Below are 23,409 nucleotides of genomic sequence, written 5' to 3' on the forward strand. Positions count from 1 at the left end.
GAGAGCTGAAAACACAACAGCAGCCTTGAGCTGGCTGCGAAACGGATTCAAAGCAAAACAAAACACAAAAAAAAACACAAACAAAAAAACCCCCACAACAAAACAGCATTCAGCTCACAAGTTCAGGGAGAGAAAAACAAAACAAAACAAAACAGCCAACAAATAAAACCACAACCAACATGTGAAGCTATAAAAAATACCTCCCCCAAAGCTCAGCTGTGTGCTGGTAAATATCATGATTTCCACCAGCTGGTTTGCAGAGCTCCTCTCCTGCCATCGCTCCGGGCTGACGAGCTTTGCACAGCAGGGGCCATCGGCCGGGCAATGACAGGAGGCAGCCGGGGCCAACGGCAGCAAACCACGGCGGGACACGGAGCTGCTGCTCCCCCCGGTGCCCGTGCAGCAGTGAGGATACAGAAGGCGGCTGGGATGCTCGGCAGGGGAACGGGAAAGCTTCAAGGGGGGGAGCAAACCGGAAAATGGCACGCAGCTCTTTGTTTTAAGCCATGAACCTCTCAGTCAGACACATAACAGCTTATGCTGAGAGGCAGGGAGAGCCGAGATGAGAACCAATGAGCATCTAAACCCTGCGGCAGGGCAGGTTGGCCCCTGCCCACACACACAGGGCAGACCCTTGTGGCCATCGGCCCGGCACCCGGTGCTCTCACCACAGTTGTGGCCATGAAGCCATGGGGCAGAGCCAGAGCAGAGCTGTGCTTTGTCCTGGGCAAAGGAGGAGAATGGAGCTGAGCTCACCTCATACAACACATTGCAGGCATGGGTGAGACGCGCTGGGCATAAACTCTGAACGCTCCGGTGCAGAAAGCCTGGTTTGCTTTAAATCCCATCATTTCTGCAGCGTGAGCAAGCGTTCCACCCCTTGAGGTCAGCATTGGCAAGGCTGCCCTAAGTCTGCTAAGCCCCGGCAAAAAGTCATCATTTCATATTTTAGCCAAAAAAATATCCCTAAGCACAGTTTTGGACGGCGTGTTGTTGTTTCAAACCCTTCAAAAACCTTCAAAAACCCTTCAAAACCCTTCTGAGATGGGCTGGGTTTTGATCTGAAGCACCAGAACCCCAGAGCACCAATAGCACCCACTGCGGCCAGGTGGACACAAGCCCGATCAATGGGATGGATTCATGCTCCCAAAATGCTGCAGTAACATCCCTGAGAAGTGCTCTGTAATGAAGGGGGGTGGATGCAGGGTGAGGGCAGGGCTGCCCGGATGGCACTGCCCCCATCCCAAGGGGCCGGCAGCACTGGGTTGTGAGGTTCCCACCAAACAGATGCAAAGAAAGCATGAGCAGAGTGCAGAACAACGTGAAAGGAAACCCACTGAGACCTTCCTGCCTTTTCTCCCCCGTGTAAAGATTCATACACGATCGCAGAGCTCTTCTCTGGGTCAGCAGCACCTTGAGCAAAACAGCGCGCTCGGGTTCTGTCCCATTGGAAAGTGAGACACAAATATCTGTGCCACCACCAGCAGCTCCCCATGGGCAGCCCGACCCCACCACAGAGCTCCTCCTCGAAGGAAAAGAGGGAGGAAATAGAACGGAAAAGGCTCCAGGGTTAAGGTAAGGACAGGGAGATCACTCGCCAATTACTGACCCGGGCTGAGCAGACTCAGCAGAGTAATTAATGCAATTAATGTAATTTATCACCTATTGCTGACGGATCAGAGCAGTGAGAACTCCAAGCAAACTGAACAAACCGCGAGCCCTCCAGCCCCCTGCCGCGTCAGCACAGCCGGGGGGTGAGCCGGGGACGCAGCCCAGCACCCTGCTCCATTCACAAGCCTCCCCCTCGCCGCCCGCCGCTTTAATTAGAAGCTGTTGGCGTTCACAGAGCCTCATGGAGCCACTTCCCCCGGTGTGTGCGGCCGGGGCCTCTGTTTCCTACCTGCCCACCCACCCAGCTGTGACTCAGTGCCAACACAGTGGGTGAATGAGGCACCAAGCAGTCTTTCTAGCAAGCGTGACTCACAGGGCCAAGGCTCGCTGCCGGAGAAGTTTGCTGCAGTCATGCTACATATGTAATTCTCCTTAATGCCAGCGTAACTTCCCCTTCCTGCTAGCCCATCCAGCTGTCACACCAAACAAAAGGATGACTGTTGGGTTTTTGCCTAATCCGAGTAAAGATGAGCTTCAGCTTCTGCAGAACACAGCCAGCTCCCAACCCCATCCCCACCCTGACAATTAGCTCCAAAAGGAGCTCAGGAGCTGGGCAGAGGAGAAGAAAGCCAGCGCACGCCCCATCATCACTTGGGTTCAGATGTAACACTCCCCCAGACCCTAAAGGATGATGCTAAGAGCACCTGGGCTCTTTTGCAGCCCTTCTGAAGCAGCAAGCCTTCCCAGTGCCCTGGGGACACACACTGTGCCTGAGGACAGGAGGGGGCAGAGAACCACCCCCACAGCCATACAGCACAGCGATGGAGGCAGCAAGGCTCTGCTCACCCGCTGCAGGCAGAACAAGCACAGGACGGCCACAGAGTGCAGCCCCACAGCACCCTGCCAGCTGCCACCACAGCCAGCACCCACACCATCCACCGGCACGAGGGAGAGGGGCTAAGTCCAAAAGACACCAATGTCTGCTGCAGGGAACTTCAGCAGGATTAACTTCTGCCCAGCAGGCTGTGGCTGAGTCACTGACATGGGATTTAGGGCTATTTCCAGCTTGGCTTGGTTCAGCATCAGCACGGAGTGCTTCCACGCATCAGCAGTGGACACGTCCATCACTTTTTGTCTTACTATTTATTTCTTACATAGGTGCCACTGATCTGTCGTGGCAATAATGCAGATGCACACACACCCACACGCTGTCCTGCTGGCTGCTCAGCGAGGCGGGTGTCGGAGCTGGGCAGCAGCCACATCTCACATACAGCTGCCACAAACACCTCCGAGCAGTGCGAGGTGGAAACTTCTCACTCAGACTCAAGCACTTCCCAGTGCCTCACTTACACTCTCTTTTAAAATCCAGCCCCACCAGCCAGCACTGACCGAAGGGCACAGGACTGCAACTTGGCAGGGCTCAGTTGTGATGTCCCTGGGCAGCCGTGGGGATTCTCAGGGCTGTAAACCAGAGATGAGAGACCCGCTTTCATTTTTACCCAGCTGCCTCACGTTGCCTGCTGCTCACGCAGGGTTTGTGCCTTCAGTGCAGTTTCCAGCCCCAAAACGTGCCAGTTCTGCTTCTTCCCCATCAAAACCGCATGCCTGAGCACAGAACTGCTGCCAGAGCTGGAGAGATATTTTTACACATCCCAAAGCAACCGAGCACAATCCTGCCAGGAGAACACTGCCTGCTGCCCTCGCTGCCTGCCAGCACTGCTCTCAGGTCAGACCAACCTCGGCAGTCGCTGAGAAACCCTCCAAAACCCATTATCTCCATGAAATGCTGCTGGATCCGTTCCCTGCCAGGAGAGCCAGAAGCACCCAGGATCTCCAGCCAGGACAAAGCCTGGGAGGTACCTCACAAAATCACGGAATGACCTGGGTTGGAAGGGACCTCAAGGATCATGAATCTCCAACCCCTCTGCCACAGGCAGGGCCACCGACCTCCACATTTAGTACTAGGATAGGTTGCGCAGGGCCCCATCCAGCCTGGCCTCCACCACACACACACAGTGAGTGCCAGTCGTGGTTGTGCCTTCCACCTTCCTGATCCACTTCTGGAAGCAGCACGAACTTGCCAGGGGCTGTCCAGTCCTTTCAGCTCAAAAATAACAAAGTGAAAGTTAGCTATTCTGTACTGCACGTGTCTTTTCCTTACCTTGTTCCTCCACACCAGGCATGCAGAACAGCAGGTGAGCACACCGATGCTGGCACCAGGAAACAAAGCAGAGAATGTAGCCCTACATGGCTGCACGCAGCCCCTGCTGCATTCCTGCCCAGGCTCACGGCCCTTTTGCCCAGCACTGCAGCCTCCAGAAATGCACCTCTGTGATGATGCAGACTCTCACACTGCAGAAACCAGCACAGCTCCACAGCCACTCAGCTCAGACATTCAGCTCTGCCATAAAACTCCTACAAGGCTGCAAAAAGTCACTGAGAATAAACTGCTTGTTTAAGAGGCTCTGGTGGACTTTTCCAGTCCATCACAAGAACCGGGAGGTGCTACCTGCTAGGTGCACCAGCCCAGAGACCTGCCAGCCCTTCAGCTTCATGAAGTGGGCAGCTGTGCCACAGCGGAGCGTCTCTCAAGGCGGAGGAGCACCTGCTTACACAACACAGGAGATGTGAACCACAGCATGGCTCTGCATTGCAGCTGACAGCAGAGAAATAGGACATGTCCTGGCTGGAGATCCTGGGTGCTTCTGGCTCTCCTGGCAGGGAACAGATCCAGCAGCATTTCATGGAGATAATGGGTTTTGGAGGGTTTCTCAGCGACTGCTGAGGTTGGTCTGACCTGAGAGCAGTGCTGGCAGGCAGCGAGGGCAGCAGGCAGTGTTCTCCTGGCAGGATTGTGCTCGGTTGCTTTGGGGTGTGTAAAAAGAGGAGGCTGAGCAGCACCTGTGAGCACTTGAGGGTTTGGCCAACAGCACGGAGCAAGAAGGTGCTATTGCTATGTTAGCTGTCTGTGCACAAGTTGGAGCCCTGCTGGCTCACGGCACAAATTCCCAGACCCAGCAGACTTACTCAACCCTGCTTTTTCTGTGGGTGTCATTTAAAAACGCAGGCTTATTACTTAATACCACAACTACACGCTGCTAATATCTTTTAGGTCCTCTGAGAATGAGTGGGATCACTATATTTAGAATTTAATAACACCAAGCAGCACCCTGCGTGCTGGTGTTGCTTTCTGAGTCCCAGCAGCACCTGGAGCCGATCTCCCTGAGCCACACCAACCCTGGGGGTCCGGCCACCCTGGTGTGGCACTGCCCAGGATGCAGGAGCACCACGTTTCATTCACCCACATTGACTTGTAGAAGTGAAGAAGGAGCTTCGTTGAACAGAGACACTGATTTCAAGAGCATCCCATGATCTGATCAACGCTTATTTTGACTCCCATCAGCAGATGTATGTCATCAGGGCACAGACACAGCAACAGCAGGAGCAGCCCTTGCTTGGAGTCAGCCCTGGGGCTGCTGGGCTGCGTGGGGAAACTTCTGCTCCCAGGAACCATGGGGCAGAGCTCCGCCAGGAAGCCCCACACTCATGTGCTGGGGAAGTGTTAGAGCATCTGTGCCCAGCAACACCCCAGAAGTTTGGTACATGAGTCACACACCAGCAGTGCTGCTTTATGGTTAGTGCTCCAGAGAGAGCAATGCACCACAGCATCTCCCTTCACACGGGTAACCAGGTCTGGGAACACAGCACCCTGTGATGGGCGGTGGCACGGTGCAGGGCCCCAGCAGCATCACCTTGCTGCCCTCTTGCTGGCACAACAGCTGTATGGCAAATGCTCCCTGTCTACAGAGTGCACAGAGCAAACCCCAGGGATGCTTGTGCTCAGCAGTGCCAGCACCATTCCCACATGCAGGCACAGCCAAACCCAGGGTTCATGGCTTCCATGTTTGTCACTGCCTGGTGCTCTCAGCTCAGCCGTGAGCACCTTCAGGCTTCTGGACAGAACATGCCATGCTCTGAGTGAGCAGGGAAGAAGTGATATCTCTGGGATTGCAGAGTGAAGAAGGGAGCAGCACTAGTACTGTGTGTCTCACCAGCTTGGTGTGATGCGGAGAGCAGCAGGAGGGCCCCAAACAACAGATCACCAACTCCTTAATACCATTAGCAGAGCCTGAGAAGCTCAGACACCAGGGAAGAGGGTGAGCGGATATCTCAGCGCTGTTTTTCCATGTCAGCCCCACCTGGCACAGGCTCAGCTCTGCCTGGGCTGGCACACAGGGACAGCAGGGACAGCAGCTGTGCGTCAGCTCTGGCAATAGCCCTTCCCCACAAACAACCACAACAACATTGATGTGTTCCCATGCACCATGGGGTGTGAGCTCCCAGCATCACACACCCCTCCCTGCACAAAGCAGAGGCTTAGGCAGGGAGGGCACCCAGCACACAGGCTTCCATCTCCACCCATGGAGCAACCTGTTGCTGGCTCTGTAGCTGTGGGTTTTATACGCAACAGCGTGAGAGGAGGACGGAGAGAAGGACAATTGCGGTGCGTAGCCCTGCCACTGTAACAAGGGGCTGGGTGAGGAGGCACAGCACAAAGCAGGAGACTGAAGCAGGCAGGTATACGTGCAGGCAGTCACATGGCAGACACCCGAGATGCACCGCCGACACCTCAGACGTGCCCTGGGCAGAGACACAGGACACCAGACATCCCGAAGCTCCAGCATCCCAGGCAGCACCGAAATGCTGCTTGCAAAGCTCCCAACTCATCCCCAGCCCACAGTGATAGCAGAGGGCACGGGGAAGCAGCGCACCAAGGACCACGAGTCCCACCCTGCAGCCACTCCAGGACGGAGGGGGCTGCCACCCCATACCTGCACTCGGTGACACTACAGCAGCAGCTCCCGCTGCGCCGGCCCCGTCGCTCTGTGCGCAGCTCCGTCCTCGACTTCCTCAGGCTGAAGTACTCCGTCAGCTTCCCAAATGAAGCCATGGCCCCCGCCAGCTCCCAGCGCACGCCCGCCTGCAGCCGTGGGCACTGCCACGCTCCCGCATGCTATGTCCCAACTCGTGGCCCTGCACGCTCCATCAGGTGTGGGACCAGGAAAAGAGCGCTGCAGGTCCAAAGGTGAGCTCAAGGCAGGAGTCACGGTGAGCCCTGGAGATGGGAGGCTCTGCCCACCTGAGCCGTCCACAGGCACCACGCTGCACGGCGGGAGCTCGAGGCCGTGTGCTTCTCTACTGTAACGTGGCAGCTGCTGCAGAGCTGAGTTAAGAAGGAGGGGAAAAAATAATAATGCCCTGTGGAAAGGATCCCTCGGCAGAGGTGGCACGAGCCTGCATGGCCCCGCAGCAAGCAGATGTTCAGCACGCGCCCAAGATGAGGGAGCCGGTCCTCAGCCAGGTGGGGGGATGGATGCTGGCCAGGTCAGCAGCAGCAACGTGAATGCCTGGGACATCAGCTGGTCAGATGGATTTCCAGAGGGTCTGTTCTTATGGCACAGGGATCAGCACAGGAGGTGGAGAGCATCCCCGCTTGCTCTTCTTGTGGCTGTTTGGAGTTTTCCAGTTCTCCTCCCTCCCTGTTTTCCAATGCAGAAGCCAACCCTTTGCCTCCAGCAGCACCTACCCAACACGATTTTCCAGCTCACCAAACACCTGAGCACGAGGAGAGGCACAGGCATTTAAAACGAGCAGCTCTGATCCAACCAGAGGTCACCTCTGGGCTCTGCTCCCCGAGCTCCGGCACAAAGCATCTCTCCCGCTGGCAGCAGGCAGAGGGATGCCGCAGACTTGGAGGGAAATCCTGCTCCCAAAGCTCCCCCGTTGGGAGCTCTGCATCCTCGGTGCCGGGCGCCGCCTGGGCAGAGGGAAAGGAAAAAAGGCTTCAAAACGCCACTCCAGCCCTGCAGAGCAAAACCCGGTCGAGTCAGCGAGGTGCATCCAGGGGCGGCGGACGGAAACCCCCGGCCGTGCCGGCGCAGACCCTCGGGGAAGCGGCCAAGACGAGCGGCGCTAACCGAGGCGGCAGATCCGCGAGCCGCTTTCGCATCCTCTCGATCCCCGCGTTGTGGATGCCATGTTAAAATAGATAAATAAATAAACAACGCAAATCATTCATTGCTTCCTCCCCGCTCAGAGCCATCCGCTGCCGGCAGTCCGCTTCCCCGCCCCGCCGCTTTCCTCCCTGTTTCTCCTCCTCTCCCTCGGCTCCCCGCTCCGAGTCCGACGCCTTCCAGCAGCAGCGGGGTACGCCCCGCCGGGGTGGGGGGAGAATCTCCTGCCCGCCCCCCCCGCGCCGCCCACCTGCCCGCCCCGAGGGGCTCCAGCGCTGCCGGAGGCTCCCCAAAATCAGCGCGTCGGCGAAGAGAGGGGCGAAGGCACGGCACGGGCTGGCAGTGCCGCCGCGCACATCCCGGCTCCCCGTTACTATTTGAGGCGAAAGGCGAGACGCCGAAGGAGGGCAGCGGAGTGGGGGGGGGGAGGGGGGCAGCGGGGAGCGGTGCGGGACGGAGCGGGCAGAGCGCGCTGCGAGCGAACCGAACGCCCGACGCCGGTGCCGGAGCAGCGGTCAGCCGGGGCCGCAGCGGAGAGCGGGGGGAGGAAAAATGCGGAGCGAGGTCCGGCGCGATGCCGTCCCTTCCCCTCCGAACGGAGCGATGCTGCCGCGGAGCCTCTCCGCCAGCCGCCGTGCTCAGCCTTGCTTTGCAAATGGCATCGCGCTCGATTTGCAAAGGCCAAAAGCAGCGTGGTTCTGAGGGGGACAACAGGGCGACGCGGAGAAATGTGGAGAAAGCAGAAGGGTGCGTGCACCAGACTCAAGCTCCCAGGAGCGAGGCTGACAGCCCCAGCACCCCGCGGCCCAGCAAGGGCAGAGGGCTGATGTTGGAAAGTTCAGAGCAGGACAGCTCTATGGACTTCTCCAGGTGTGATGGACAACCGATTCCAGAGGGGATTGCCACTCTGCAGCCCCTGCTGCCACATCCCACCTCCCTGCCCAGGAGGGACCAGCTGCAGCCCCATCTCTCCTCCACCTTTCAAGCCCCCTCCCCCGGTGCCCTTAGGCCAAAGGAAGGCTGTTCCCTTCCTCCGAGGCAGAGGAGAACCCCAGGCCCTGAGGTCAGCCCTTGGGGACAGCGCTGTCACAGCCACCAGCTTCCAGCCGAGTGCTGCTCCTGTCATTAAGCAGAGACAATCTGCTGAGATGCTGCTGGAATTTCTCTCATTTCACATTAGCAATCTGCTGTGCTGGGGGTGCAGCCGTGTACTCAGTGATGCGAAAGGCAGCTTCCCACTGCCATTTAACAGCAGAATGAAAACCTTTAAATGAAATCGTAGTTAAGTTTGTGCATCGTTTTGTTTTCATTCTGTTTTGTGATTCTTTTTAAAGAAGAGCTGCAGAGAAGACGGGGGGTAAAACAGAAATGAGGATCCATAGGGGCTGGGACTCTGTGCAGCCACACACACACACCCCAACACCTGCCAGAACACTGCACAAGCATCTCACACCTGTTCTGAAGGGGAAATAAAGCCATGAGCGTGCCACGGTGTCTGAGCCCATCACATTCCTGTGCACGTGCCCACCAGGGCAACAGATCAGCACTTCCCATTTCAAAGCCTTCGCTTCCAACAAGGTGAAGGCTGCGCAGACCCAGGAAACGACACAAATCTCAGCTTGCAACCAACAACAGTCCATTTTCCAGGCAGAAATGCTACCAGCTCCCTCCCAGCAGCCTGAAACAGCCCCACGCTTGGTGCCCAGGTGCAGGGCTTGGAAACCATCCCTGCTGCTGCAGATGGCTCCGGCCCCAAGCCCAGGGGTGTCCTCACAGCCCCATTGCTGTGCTACCGAGCAACCTGCAGCTGGATGCTCTGTTGTTTCCCTGGGCAACTTTTATTCCAACAGCTCTCCTCCACAGCAGCTAGGGAAAAAGGGAAAAGGCATTGGTCAGATGGAGCTGACGGCTTCATCTGCTCCCACAGTGCCAGAGGATGCCAGCATCATTCCTGCAGGGCTTTGCTTTCAGATCCCCATGCCAAGAACTGAGCTACACAAACCCCCCTCTCTCCTGGAGCCACAGCTCCCAGAGCTCAATGACTGCTGCTGGATTTGATGGGTTGGCTGTTTGATGGATAAGGAACTGGTTATGAGATCACACCCAGAGAGTGGTGGTCAATGGCTCAATGTCCGGATGGAGATCAGTGATGAGTGGTGTCCCTGTTAAAGAGTTGGTGCTCTTTAACATCTTCACCAGTGACACGGACACTGAGATTGAGTGCACCCTCAGCAGTTGCAGGTGGCAGCAGGCTGTGTGGGGCGCTCAGTGCAGCTGAGGGGTGCGATGCCATCCGGAGAGACCAGGGCAGGCTGAGCGCCCAGGGGAACTGCGTGAGGTTCTGCAAAGCGCGAGGTCTGCAGCCGGGTGATGGCAACCCCTGCTATCAGTGCAAGCTGGAGGATGTGAGGATGGAGCACAGCCCTGCTGGGAAGGACTGGGTGTCAGCTGGACATGAGCCGGCAGTGTGCTCTTACAGCCCTAAAACCAATGGGATCGGGGGCTGCACCCAAAGCCGCGGGGCCAGCAGGGTGAGGGAAGAGCCAGACTTTGTTCTGACAAGACAACAGGTTTCCAACTAAAGAAGGGAGGATTTAAATTGCATGCAAGGAAGAAGCTTGTTACAACAAGGGCAGTGAGGCACCAGCACAGGTTGCCCAGAGAGGCGGTGGTGCTGTGACCCTGCAGACCCCCGAGGTCAGGCCAGGTGGGCTCTGAGCACTGATGGAGCTCTGGGTGTCCCTGTTCACTGCAGGAGGATTGGACCAGATGGCCTTTAAGGGTCCCTTCCAACTCAAACAATTCTATGAAACCTCACAGGAACAAGGTAAGCCAACAGTGAAGAATTTTGATAAGCATCCTTTTTTTTCCTTTTCCACTCTGCACTTAACGATGCGCAGTGATGGGGCACCACTTCCCTCACCCCATCAGCCCCGGGTGCAAAAGCACCATCAGACACTGCAGAACAGTCAGAGAAAAGGGCAGAACACGAATCCATGGGATGAACAAAACCAAGCAGCACAAGTGCACAAGAGGCACAAGTATGAAGGTTGCTCCTGAGGTTGCTAAGGAGCGCACAGGAGACTTCTGGCAACTACTAAACGTCTGCATACTGAACATACACACACACACACACTCATATCCCTGTTAAAACATCATATTGCAAAGTCGTCCAACAGCTCCAAGGTCCCAAAGTCATTTTGGTCTTTAGGGAGGGGTCAAAATAAGTCTGTGAGCATCCGACGTGCAGCTGGACCAGCAGCATCAGCACACCACGGTGCGTCATACAGACAACGACAATGAAGACACAAAACCCCAAGAGGAACCTCCATCCCAAGGGGCCAAGCAGTGGCCCAGGGCCCCCCCAGCACCCCTCTGTGCCAGGCACCGTCCCCGAAAAGGGATGTGTGCAGCAGGACTGGGCTGTGACATGGGGACAGCTGCTCCCAGCCAAGTGCCACAGCCCCAGGCCCGGCACGCATACGGCGCAGACACAGCCCTATGGCAGTGCTGCATTTTAATATAGTTGTAATAAAAAGCAGAGTGTAAGAGGCACTATTATTTCAGACTAAGCAGGCAATTCGCTTTAATTGTCACTCCTATGGCACTGCACACAAATCTCAGCGCCGATACCTGGCGTCAGTGCATGGAGTCTGCCTGGCGCATGGCCGCATCAGAACTCAGCTTGCAGCAGCCCTCCAGTTCCAGCAGCAAATCCAGATGTGCTGCACAAAACATCCTCCTTCCTGGGAACAGCACCGAATCACGTAGAGAGAGGCTTCACAGACACGCTCTCCCTGTAATCTGGCCCACTTTCCTGCGCATGAAGCTCGGAAGAGATGGCATTAGCAACATTAGGGAATCCAGATGCAATGCAGCACCCTGCAGCTGAAGCTGCTCTGCTTGCAGCTGCTGAAGCCCTGCCCCGGTGCCTGCTCCTTGGAGATGGCACAGACACCGTGCTGGAGCTTGCAGAGAGAGATAAGGGCAGGACACAGCAGGAGGAGCAGTGGGGGTTTGCTAAGGAAAAAAGAGAAAATTAGTCAGTCTTTCCCCAGCAAGATGGTTTGCTGAGTTCAAAAGGATGAGAGAAAGCATCAAACACAGGCAGCAATCATAGAGTCATAGAATGGCTTGGGTTGGAATGGACCTCAGGGATCATCAAGCTTCAACCTCCCTGCTGCAGGCAGGGCTGCCAACCTCCATATCTAATGCTGGACCAGGCTGCCCAGGGCCCCAACCAACCTGGCCTTGAGTGATGTGATGGGAGGAAGCCACAAAAGGAAAAGCAGAGGCAGAACAATGAGAGGAGGATGGAGCTGGCAGGGGCACACATGGGCACCACAGCTCTGCCCCTCACCCTCATGCAAACCCCCAGGCCCTGCCCAACTGGGGCAACTGGTGACAGATCATCTCCCAGAGCCAGCTGGGAAGCAGACAGCTCAGCGTGCCCCAAACTGTTACTCTTTCCCTCCCACCCCCCCTCTCAAGAAAAAAGCCCTAGCAAAAGCCTAAGCAAAAATCAGAAAACCTATTAGCATGATCAAAGATCGCAGCAAATGGAGGCTATTTCTTGTAATTACCTCCCAGCAAACACCAACTCTCTTTAGAATAACAATCTGTGTCGAGGGAGAAAGCTCTGGAGAGCAGCAGGGCTGCAATCTGTGGGGCCAGCTGTGCCCAGGGACAGCCTCTGTGCCACCTGGTGAGGAGCAGCTCCCCACAGCCCATCCCCTCCCTGCCAGCACCTCTGGGCCACGTCTGGGCACAGACAAGCACTGCTCAGAGCAGGGCTCAGCCTCTGCTTTTGGCTGGGCGGCATCGGAGCGCTGAGCCCAGCAGGGACTGCAGCTGCATCACCCAGCACTCTCAGCCCCTGGCTGCCTTTTCCCTTCCATCCAATAATTCTGTGTCCAAACTGTGAAAACCTCAGCTCCCTTCTCAAACGGTGGATGGATGCAGCCCTCTCACAATGCAGATGAGGACTGCAAACTCTCAAGCCCAGGGTCAAATTTTAACCTCTCACGTCAGAACTCAGAGCGGTGCAATCATCGGACGGGTGTTGGATTTACTCAGCTTGTTTAAATTAAGCTGGGAGATTTCCCCCCAGGTTCTAGCAATTTAATTAAAATAAAGTAAAAACAAGCCTTTCAAACTTCCAAATGCTCGCCGTGCAATTAAAACCTCCAGGACTGCTAAGCAGAGCACACAACCTAAATAACATCCAAGGGAAAAGAAACACTCTGGCTCTTTCAATACAAACCCCCCCCAGCACAAGGAAGAATTAAAGTCACCACCGGGCACAGACCAGACAAAGGGATGCCTCGAGGGTGACCAGAGGATGCACAAGGGCACCAAGATGCTGCATGACACAGCTCTATGCCCTGAGGAGCTAGAAGCCAGCAGCCCAAAGAGCAGCAGTACCTGTGGGGCAGCAGCTCACCGACACCGTGGGCAGCAGCTGGCACAGCCGGAGGGTCCCCGAGCAGCAGCATGGCATCCCAAGCACCAAGAGCTCCCACTCACGTGCCTGCCTTGCCCTGAGCAGGATGTGGTGGTCCCTTGTCACCCTTGTGGAGGCAGAAAGTGGGGAGCATCGTGGCTGAGAACAGCTGCAAGCACAGCTCGCTGCTGAGCTCTGTGCTTCCTGACCCCATATGGGGCAGAGCTCGAGCCCCAGGGGTGGCCCTGGACGTCACAGCCAGGCAAGCAGAGCTCAGCACGTGCTTGGTTATGCAATCTCCAGTTGGGGCTGGATATACTACAGGTACTGACTGCTCTCCCACCCACAAGCATCTCTGTGGGCTCCTTCCCTGCTATGGAACCACCTCACGGTCCAACAGTTACAGGGGGCCCACACAAGGCTCTGCAGCCACGTCCCCATAAAGAGGTATCAAAGCCGATTGCCAGCACAAGAGCAACGCAGCCCTTTGCCACCGATGCTCTCACAGCACCAGCTCCAACTGCTGTGCAAGGCAAAGCCTCCAAAACAGCACCAGGGCCACATATGAGATCAGTAGCAACGCGGGGCGGCTCGGCACGCTCCCCTAGCAGCTTGCTGCATTAAAGATTTAATGCAATGCATCCCTCTGGAAGAAATTATATAGGCTATCAAGAAAGATGCGCCGCTCATCTGATGAAATCTCACAATCATTGCGGCAATATGTGCAAACTAAATAGGCTCTGTAGAGCAAAGGGAAAGCTGCAGTTGCTCTCGTGAGCCCTTTCCAGGGAGAGGAACCAATGGGTAAAGCAGCAGCTCCATTAGCAGGAATATGAATGTGCAGACACAGCCGTGTTGGCAGAGAGCAAGACGGCCCTGCTCCCATGGAAGGGGCAGAGCACCCAGGAGCCCCAGCCTCCGACACCTCATAGGGTCCTGGCTGGCAGAAAAGAGCATAGGGGGGTGCGAGTGCTTGGGGAGCTCAGGAAGCCAAGGCATGAGCTAGCACTTCTCCTAACAAGGAGGAATTAATCCCAAAACGCTCACCCAGGGCCAATGGGACCTCCTGTGCTCAAGCATCCTATTATATGTTGTGGATACCCCCAGTTTAATAGCCTTCTTTAGGGTGCCTTTTTCTGGCGAGCTCTGTGTTGCTCTGTGCACTGCAGCAACACACTGCCTGCATTAAATCCTGCTCCAGCATCCCTGGAGAGCATTCACTGCAGCTGAACCCGGTCTGTAAAACATCCAACTTGACCGAAAAGCTGGCAGTAAAGCTTACGCTTATATCTGCAGAGCTCATGGTGTGGCAAAACCATCCATGCCTGGCTCAATAGCTGGAGCTATTTTCCCCCAAAACTCAAGCTGAGACGCCCACATCTCTGGGGCCATGATGCTTGGCACCCTGGAAAGTTACTGAAGAGTCTCAGCCCTGCTCCACTGGCACTCCTCTGACCTCCCACAGCAAGAAAAGGCAGAAGGGTTGGGGATACCCATGGGCACACCCGTCCCTGTGCAGTGACAGGGCAGCCCACAGGCAGCAGGATAGCAGGATGTTGGGGTTGGGGGGGGGGGACAGCAGTTGCTCACCTACACCTCAGCGCCCCTCCTCAGCACCACAGCTGGCTCTGCTCACCACAGCCGGCACCAACAGCCACGTGCTGCAGCTCTGCCCATGGCGCTGAGCAGCAAAACACATCAGCTCCTGCACTGGCAGCTCCCTTCAGTCCAGGAGCGAATGCACAGACAGATCCCACAGCTCAGCTGGTGAGCAGCTCTTTGCAGGTTATTAATGAAATCATTTACTGCTTATTGCTAGGATTCTGCCAAAACACAGGGAAGAAAAAAAAAAAAGAAAAAAAAAGCCACACAAAAAAGCACAACTCTTACTGCCAGCAAAACCCCCTGTTGCGCTGCGGGCCAGCTATGCTTTCTGCAATGCCTTCTGAAAACACGGCGTGCAGTGACCCTGTGCACAGCCTGGACTGCTCCCAGCACAGCAGTGACACGTGCATGGAGATGACAGTGACCAACAGGCCTCTGTGCAAGGCAGCACGCAGCAGCAGAGCCGCCCTGCTCAAGCACAGGGCTATGGTGCACACAGCTCTGTGCTCACAGCGAAACCCCACTGATGAATGGGGACGCAGCTCCAACCCCAAAGAGTGCAAAGGGTGCACAGAGTGCACGGCCCTACACAGCGCAGCTGCTGCTGACGGCGATCCTTCCTCCCAAAACAGCCGAGGGAAGCAGAGCAGCGTAGAAAGGGATAACAGCCAACCTGCTAAATAGCAGATCTGATTTCAGTAGCACATCAAGGACCCGTGGAGATCAAGGAAATATATTCCTTTATACGCTCTCTAGGGCACGCAGCTATTTGCAACCTGAAAAATAGCTGCTGTCGCTGTATAGAGGAGGAATTTTCCCAAGCGCAGCAGTGCAGCTTTAAGGGAACAGACAAGGGCTCCAGGAGGGCAGATCGCTCGCCATGTGCTCTGGCTGGGGCTGCAGGGGACGGCAGTGTCCCACTTGTGGGATGGCAGCAGGCAGTGTCCCTCCAGCCGGGCGCCCCATGCCATGGGATCAGGAGCTCTGCACGCACCCAGCACAGCCATCATCCCCCCTTCCCACAGCCACTGAATAATTAATCCCCCAGAAATTCATCAGGCTCTCAGCTAAGCCAGCTCAGCAAACCCAGTGAGGAATTTCTAGGTCAGAACTACATGGAGGGGGGTGAGGAAAGGGCCTTTTTTTCCCCTCTCTGTCATAAACCCTAGGGATGGATCGTGCAGGAAAAGCCCCAGGACATCACAGTCGCATTTCCCAGCACAGGAAAACAAGATCATTGTGAGACCCATCACCTGCCCAGCACAGCAGGGGTGGGTGTGCAGGGAGCGCAGTGATGCGGGGCTCTGGGTAACAGCTGGCCCCTTTGCAAAAAGGGCTGTCTTCCCAGAGGATTCTTGTACAAGCAACTGATTATTTGCTGAAGACAGCTCGTCCCTGAGACAGACAGCTTGGTTTTGGGATACCCAAAGGACCTGGGGCTATGAAAGCTGCTGCTAGCAGGCAGCACACCGAGCTGTTGAGGGGCACACGGAGCAGAGCACAGCCAGCTGCACGCCGTACCACAGAGCCACACTGTCAGCTCGTGCTCCTCACCCTGGTGGGTGTTCACCCTGCCCTATGGGGACGCATGGGAGGGGGGCACAGCTCCAGGGAGGGCTGAGTGCCCAGCAGGATGTGCACAAGGAAACCTGAACGGGACGGACTCCTGCTGAGACATGGGAAGGGGGGACTCTGCAAAATCCCTTCTACCCTTGTTCACACAAGCTAAAACCACAGCCCTGATCCCCATCACTACAGCCCCCGGGGAAAGGTCCAAGCTCAAGGAGCTGCCACAAGCAGATCCATAGTTCACAGAATCACAGAATTGTAGGGGTTGGAAGGGACCTCCAGAGATCATCGTGTCCAACCCCAGATGGGAGGGTGGTAGAGACCAGGGGAGGAGAAGCGGCCCACGCTGCAGCCACCTCCTCTCCCACTGCTGTGCGTGTCCTGTTGGTACACCCTGTGCACACCCTGTGCAGGCAGCCTTCAGGTGAGCTCTTTCTAGCACACCACCACTTTACTTCTTCCTCCAGTCCAGCTTGCTATGCACCCCGAAGTCCCTACTTGCACAAGGAGCGCAGACTATGCGCGCATGATCACCACACTCACCATCAGCTCCAGCACATCATCCCTCTGCTGCTGCTCACAGATCATCTTCCAACCTCATGTTGAGACAACCACGGGCAACCAGCCCAGAGAAAGGCTTGGGGAGGGATGGGGGGGTGCTAGGGAAGAGTGGAGCGCAAGGGTTGGTCCCTGCATTTAGCAGGCTGCATCCCACCCGCCTCCCCCCCCTCCATCACCACCGCAGGGCAGGAGCAGCACAGCGCAGCCACAGAGGGATGCTGGAGCCCCTCACACCACCCGCACTCTGCCCAGAGCCCCACCGAGGCGGGGGTGGCTGCAAACAATCCCAGCATTGAGATCCCACCCGCCCCATCTGCGGCTCCACGGGCCAGCAGCACACAAAGCCAAATCGACCCATGGTGAGCCTTGCCAAGGCGGGGACAGATCAGCCTTTGTGTGTGCTGAGGCAAAGTTAGCTTTGGGGGACAGGCTGGATCGCTCAGGCACTGGAACCTGCGCTCGGGGCTGCTTCCCACGTGGAGGGCAGCAGTTCACGTGCGGATGACAGCAGAAGTCACCAGCACTCCCCTCCTCGCTCTGCCCATGCATGGGAAGAGCCAGGGGTCCCACCAGCTCTGACACAAACATGAGGTCCTTCAGCACAGAGGCACGGGGTTAGGCACATCTCACCCTATGCCATTCATCACCCACACTCACCCCAAGCTGGGAGCAGCAGCTCCTTGGGAACAAGCCCAGCAGAGCCCCACGCTCCGCTCTCAGACCCAACCCGCCCTACCTCTTCTAGCACTTGGACTTCACATCCACTCCAGCAATGGCTTCCAGATGCAAAACCACAACCACCCCCCCTAAGGACAACAAGCTTCCTCCCATTTCCCCTCTCCCTGTTGTTGCTGGAGCCGCCAGGACAAGCAGAGCCCATCTGTGTGCCTTCACCCACACGCTGCTCCCAGGGGATCCCAGCACAGACTTTTACCAGGGGAAACATTCAGCAGTGCCCACCAAGGTCTCTGGGCTGCCCAGCCCCAAGCTTGCTCCCCCCATACAGGTGCACTACAGTGAGCACACAACCCCCCTCCCCCCAAGCTTGCTGGGTGCTTCCAACATCCAGCTGAGAAACAACTGGTGCGTTCTGCCCTCCTTCTGGGTGACTACCAGTCACTGGATTGATCACGGATTATATTCATTAATTGATTATATCAGTTCTTTACTTAACAAGAACAAGATGCGTGAGCAACAGCTCCGTGCTTGTACTTCCATACATCTTCCCTCCCTGGCACTCGCAGACAGATATATTAGGGCTTCCTGCTGACCTCAATAAATATGCATGGCTTGGCAAGAACACCCCACACGTTTACTTACTGCATGCTGACATTCATTTATTATTACAGGGACGTATTCTCATTAGCCTGAAACCCGGAACGGCGAGAGATGAGACGCCAGGCGCAGCAGGCAGGAGCAGCAGCCACCTACAGCAAAGCAAACAGGCAGGACAGGGAAATGCACAACACCAGAGCAAGGGGAGCTCAGCATAAAGCCTTCCTCCATGACAGATCATAAAGGGGGAAAAAAAAAAACACTAAAAAGAGGCCTTTCGGGGCTTTTCCTGCATATGACAACACCATTTGCATGTCTTTCTGCTCAAAGCTCCTTTGCTTTCAGCCTCCAACCCTCAGTGTGTGTATCACTGAGCTGCCTGCCGTGGATTCACCCCACGACGAAGCCACACCTGCTGAAAAAGCAATCTGCAGCCACTGAGCCAGGCCTGCACCGCTGCATTTGTATGAATGCACGCAACCAAGGGAACCGCTCTCCTTTGCTCCTATGGTTGCTGCGGCGCTGAAGGAGCAGAAAGCATCTGGTCAGAAATCGCCTTCCTCAAAGTCATGCAGAAAAATCCACAACGACTGTCAGGTGGAAGCTTTCCTGGTTGTGAATTGGAGACTGCAGCCAAGGAAGTGGTTAGAGAGCTAATCAGTGTGTCTGGCATGCAGGAAGGTGCCAGGGAAATGTTATTTATGATGCAGCCAATGCCCTTAAGCATTGGGAAAGGCTTCCAGCTCATTAGCCAGCGCAAGCATCCCTCAGACAAATTAGGGATTGGAAAGTCGTATCAGCAGAGCAGTCCTTTCATTTACCTTAAAACGACCTACAAAAGGAAGGAGACACCACGTGGTGCACACCCTTACCAGCCATCCTCACCACAGCACTATTATTAACATCCAGAACAAGAAAGGAGTTTGAGGACCTCACGACACAGCTGCTCCCTGCATCCCAGGGAACGCTTTGGCTGGAGCAGGTATACAAGCTCAGCAGCCAAAAGAGGAGTCTGGGGCAAGTCTGGTCCCACAGCCTCAACGCTCTGCTTCCCAGAGGGGATCCACTCCCATCCCAGGGCATTAGGACCAACGCACCCCCCAGCAGCCCATGCAGGACCCCTATGGAAATGGTCACGCTTGCCTTCTGCAGCGCTGGGCTCATACACCTTCGGGTCGTCCATCAGCCTGTTGCCTTTATGGCTCAACCTCGTGTGCCGCTCACAGTGAGGGGTGCTGGTTTGTGCCTTGATGACTTGACTTCACTTCTTTCATGGAGCGGTCACAGCCAACGGCAGCGCAGAAATGAACCACTTCAGGAGAAGAAAAGGAAGGAAAATTCCCTTTTGCCACGAAGAAATACAGTCCTATTTGAGAACTCCTGGGGACTCGGGTTGTTTGTTCTCGTTTTCAATCCGCAGTCACTAAAAGAGGTTTGTGCCCACTGCTCACCAATCAAGCACCTTCGCTGGAAACGCACGCTCCCTGCTCCTGCACCAGCAATCAGAGCTGCTCTCATCCCTTCCAGCACGAGGCCTGGGGCTGCAGCAGAGCCCCGCAGCACACCGCGGCCCCTGGGGCAGAGGAGCAATGGCAAAGCTGCTCTGCACCGCGCTGTGATGAGGACGCATGGAAGAAGGACGGCAGCCCTACGCTCAGCAGCACCACATCAGCCACGATCTCCTTCTGTGATCTGGCAGAGCCACAGATCAGCAGCCCTCCCCTCTCCAGGACAAAGGGCCGCCACCAAAGCAGCCCGGCACAGCTGTGCTCCCCCCAGCAGTGTCAGCCACAACTCCTCCGCCCATGGGCAGGGAAGCCACGAGCATCAAGAAGGGCTTTGTCTGAGAGCATCCCGGCTGCTGCACGTGCAGCGCGCGCTTCCTGACCGGGGCTGCGGGGGGTGGGGGGGAGGAAGGACTGAACTTCAGGCATCGTTTCCTCCTGCAGCTCCTCTCATTCTTTGGCTTCTAAAAATAAAAGTAAACACTGAAGAAGAGCCCTTTTGGTTTTCTAGTTCTGCTGTGTCGGTTTGCTGGTAGGAAGGGGTCCTTGGAGCGGTCCTTCCTCAAGGCCCGAGAGCGCAGAGCAGCCCCTGCAACAGCAGCAGTTGTGGGGTGCTGGGATAGGGCCTCCCACCTGCACCATGCTCACCTCCTCTCCTCGCCCACAGTGTGGGAGAGCTCAGTCTGAGCCTCTATGCTCCCCATAACATGCCTTAGAGTATAAGGATAGCCAGCAAAGCAGCTTTTCTTTCCTTTCCCTCTTCCCCACACATATCACATAGCCCACGGCAGGCTGTGCTGGCTGACAGTGCCAGGCTGAGCCTGACGGCCCCACGCAGCCAACATCACTGCTGACCCACGAGCACAAACTTCCTCAGCAGGCAGCTGCTGAGATCAGAGCACCTCACTGCTCCACCACTTGTTTGTTCAGGCTCTTCCTTCACCACTGAGCTGCCGTGCAGAACTGCAGGGCAACGAGACACAAACACAATTATTTCCTTTTTGTTGACCTGCATACAGAGTAATCCCAGCATCAATTACAGCCCAGAGCTTCAGCTGTCCTCCCAGATTTCACAAAGTTGCTTGTCTAAGCAAAACCCCGCAGCAATGAGCCTGGCTGCCCACAGCAAAGCGCTTTCCCCACACCCTCATTAACGCCACTTAAATCCACCAGCGCCAAGAACCAGCCCATAAGAACTAAAATACAGAGGAGGCCGTGTATTCTGCCCATCTCACTGCTCTGGCTGCTTGCACCATGGGACATGCCTTTGGCCTGGGAAGGAGATCCCAGCCTTGGGAAGGACAGGTGTGAGGAGCAGGAGCTGAGAGCAGCCATCCTACCAAAGACAGCTTGCAGGGACAGCAGGGCACTAATTTGGGATAGATGATGGGATGGACCCCCATCATCTCCCACTCCTGGCAGCAGGCAACAAATCCACACAGCAGCCCGCAAATGCACAGAGCAAAACCCAACAACAACAACAAAAAAAAAACAAGAAAAACCACCATTAACTCCTAAACAGCCCCCTCCTAGCTACTAAGCATGAGAAATACACGTTTGTTCTGTAGTTCTCCCCCCAAGGAGCAAGGAGAGAGGCCCAGAAGTACTGGAAGCTCCACGCATGCAGCAATCCCCATGCTGGGGGCACCAAGGCAGGCCTGCAGTTCACCTACAGGACACGATCAGAACAAAAATCCTAGAACCTGGGATGCAATGCATGGAGCCCAACAGCAGCCATGGCACAAGGCACGGACATGGGGATGCGGCCGTGCCCACGCTGCTGGGAGTGCTGCCACGTGAGATGAGCTCAGCTGCCTGGTTTCCCCCAAGCAGCACCTCAGCAGCAGCATGGAAGAACAGCGCCATCCGTACAGGAGGGCTCATTTATCGTGGCTGTAAAATTTATGATGCCCTTATCTCCCAGTCCTACTGGGATAAGCTGCTATTTATTCTCAGGCTGTGCAGCTACCATTTACTGCTGTGCACCCACGGCACATTGGCTGCTCCTTGGCCCACCTGGCAGCCCAGAACAGGCGAGGCAGAGGGGTGCTTTGCTCGTTCTCCTCTCCAGGCAGAGGCATGGGAAAGCTTTGGCTTCTCTCCAATCTTCACCTTACTTTACACCAGTGTGCTTCCTAACACTGGCATCACATGCAAAACCAACAGCAGAACACTTGCCAAAGCCATCAGCACTGTGGCTCCGGGCAGAGATGGGCACAGCAGGACAGGTCACACCCTGCAGCCTTCTCCCTGACAGGACCTGACTCCAGGCTCCAGGATGCAAGCGTTGGAGCAGGAGCAGTGTTGGAGGCAGTGCACACTGCCATACCCAGAGAGCCCACACATCCCCATGCAAGGGCAGAGCCTTACTGCGGGGACAGAGGGCGATGGGACAACCCAGCCCAGCAGGAACATGCCACCCTCAATGCCCCATATGGCAAAGTCCAGCCCCACCACACACGGCACAGAACGTGCCACACAGCTGAGGCTGCAGCAGGATTGTGCACCTCCAGCAGAGAGTACTTGGAAAGTCATCAGTCAGAAGGGGTTGAAATTATTTTATGCATCATTAAAAGGGAGGAAAAGAAACAACACGAGAGAAAGCAGCCAAGATAAGATCAAGTGCACATCCTCAGAGCCTCAAGCCACTCTCAAAATTAGGTCCCTAGGTAAGAATACCAAATGAATTGCTACCTTGCTAAAAAGCTTCCTCTACAAGAGCGTTCGTGTTCAGGACTCACTGTGTCCAAGCTCTTCAGAGCAGTTAACGTGGCACCATAAAAATAAAGAAGCAAGCCCAGTTCAAATCCCTCCTGCACAGCACTGCGGTTCTGTATGGCTGCTCTCAGGCCAGGATGAATTGTGCCTCAGGACAGACAGCCACCAGTGCTCCAGAGTGCTGCAGTCCTTGCAGCAGTGCCTGCAGCCCCGCCGATCCCACAGGGAGAAGCCGCAGGCAGGGTGTGAGCATCACCCTTCACCAGGAGGCTGCCGAGCACACTGCGTGGCACAGCTCCAGCCCCTCTGCCATAGGGCACCTGAAGGATGGTGGCTGCCTCCAGTCGCTGCCCGCTGACTCACTGAGCTGGGCTGTAGGCAAGGAGATGCCATGGTGACACCGGCTGAGCGTGACTGCCCCAACAGGAGCCTCCAGCACAGCAAGGGCTGTTGGTCACAGCCGTCACCCCCACCTTGCTGAGCCTCCTCTGCTCCCAGCAGAACCAAGCAGAGCAGTGCCACCGCCACCCAGCACGCCAGGATCAAAACGGAGAGCAGCAGGAGGTGACGATGCCACCAAAAAAGGAGCAAACCCAGAGCACGGGCAGCGCCAGTGTCCCCAGCCACACACCGAGCCCCATCTGCAAGGCATGCAGTTGTACCTGCTCCAAGCTGCCCTGGCACAAACCCAGCCCTCTGTGAGTGCTGCACATCCTGGGGAGGAAAGGGAGAGGACCCTTCCCATCCCACCCACCCACACGCCATGCAAACAAAGAGCTCTGCACAGGAAGGAGCACAGGAGCACTTTGCTTTGGGAGCAACAGACAGAGGGTCACAGCCCTGCTATCAGAGCCAAGGAGATGACGGGGAAGTAGGGAAGGAGCCAGAGGGAAGCTGTATAAATAGCAGCATTGTCCTTGGTGTCGCAGGACATCAGATGTCAGCTACGATCCCTCACTCCAGAGTGGAAGCCTCTAATTGATTCCCATCCGACAGTTTCTTACCCAGTAATTACCATCTGCCCAAACAAGTCGAGTAAATATGCTTTTTTTCTGCTATTACAGCCAGTAACAAATCACTGACTTGCAACAAAAACAGCATAAACAGC

At 56.0% G+C, this 23,409-nt stretch overlaps 1 protein-coding gene across 8 annotated transcripts in view; it reads right to left on the reverse strand.

Moving 5' to 3' along the window:
- The window catches only part of LOC125700636 (ankyrin repeat and fibronectin type-III domain-containing protein 1-like), a 132,766-nt gene that overhangs the window by 91,622 nt on the left and 17,735 nt on the right, over positions 1–23,409 (reverse strand). For 2 of the 8 annotated variants that reach the window (XM_048961593.1, XM_048961592.1), the window contains exon 3: positions 6,444–7,429. The exons of 3 other annotated variants lie outside the window; for them this stretch is intronic. In XM_048961593.1, the coding sequence (XP_048817550.1) occupies positions 6,444–6,562 (119 nt within the window). In that variant the 5' untranslated portion in view covers positions 6,563–7,429. Of the gene's footprint in view, positions 1–6,443; positions 7,802–13,049; positions 13,126–18,123; positions 19,862–23,409 lie in introns of those variants that run through there. 3 more of the 8 variants (XM_048961595.1, XM_048961594.1, XM_048961596.1) reach the window with 3 other exon arrangements.

The sequence above is a fragment of the Lagopus muta genome, chromosome 15, assembly GCF_023343835.1.
Source record: "Lagopus muta isolate bLagMut1 chromosome 15, bLagMut1 primary, whole genome shotgun sequence".
NCBI lineage: Eukaryota > Metazoa > Chordata > Aves > Galliformes > Phasianidae > Lagopus > Lagopus muta.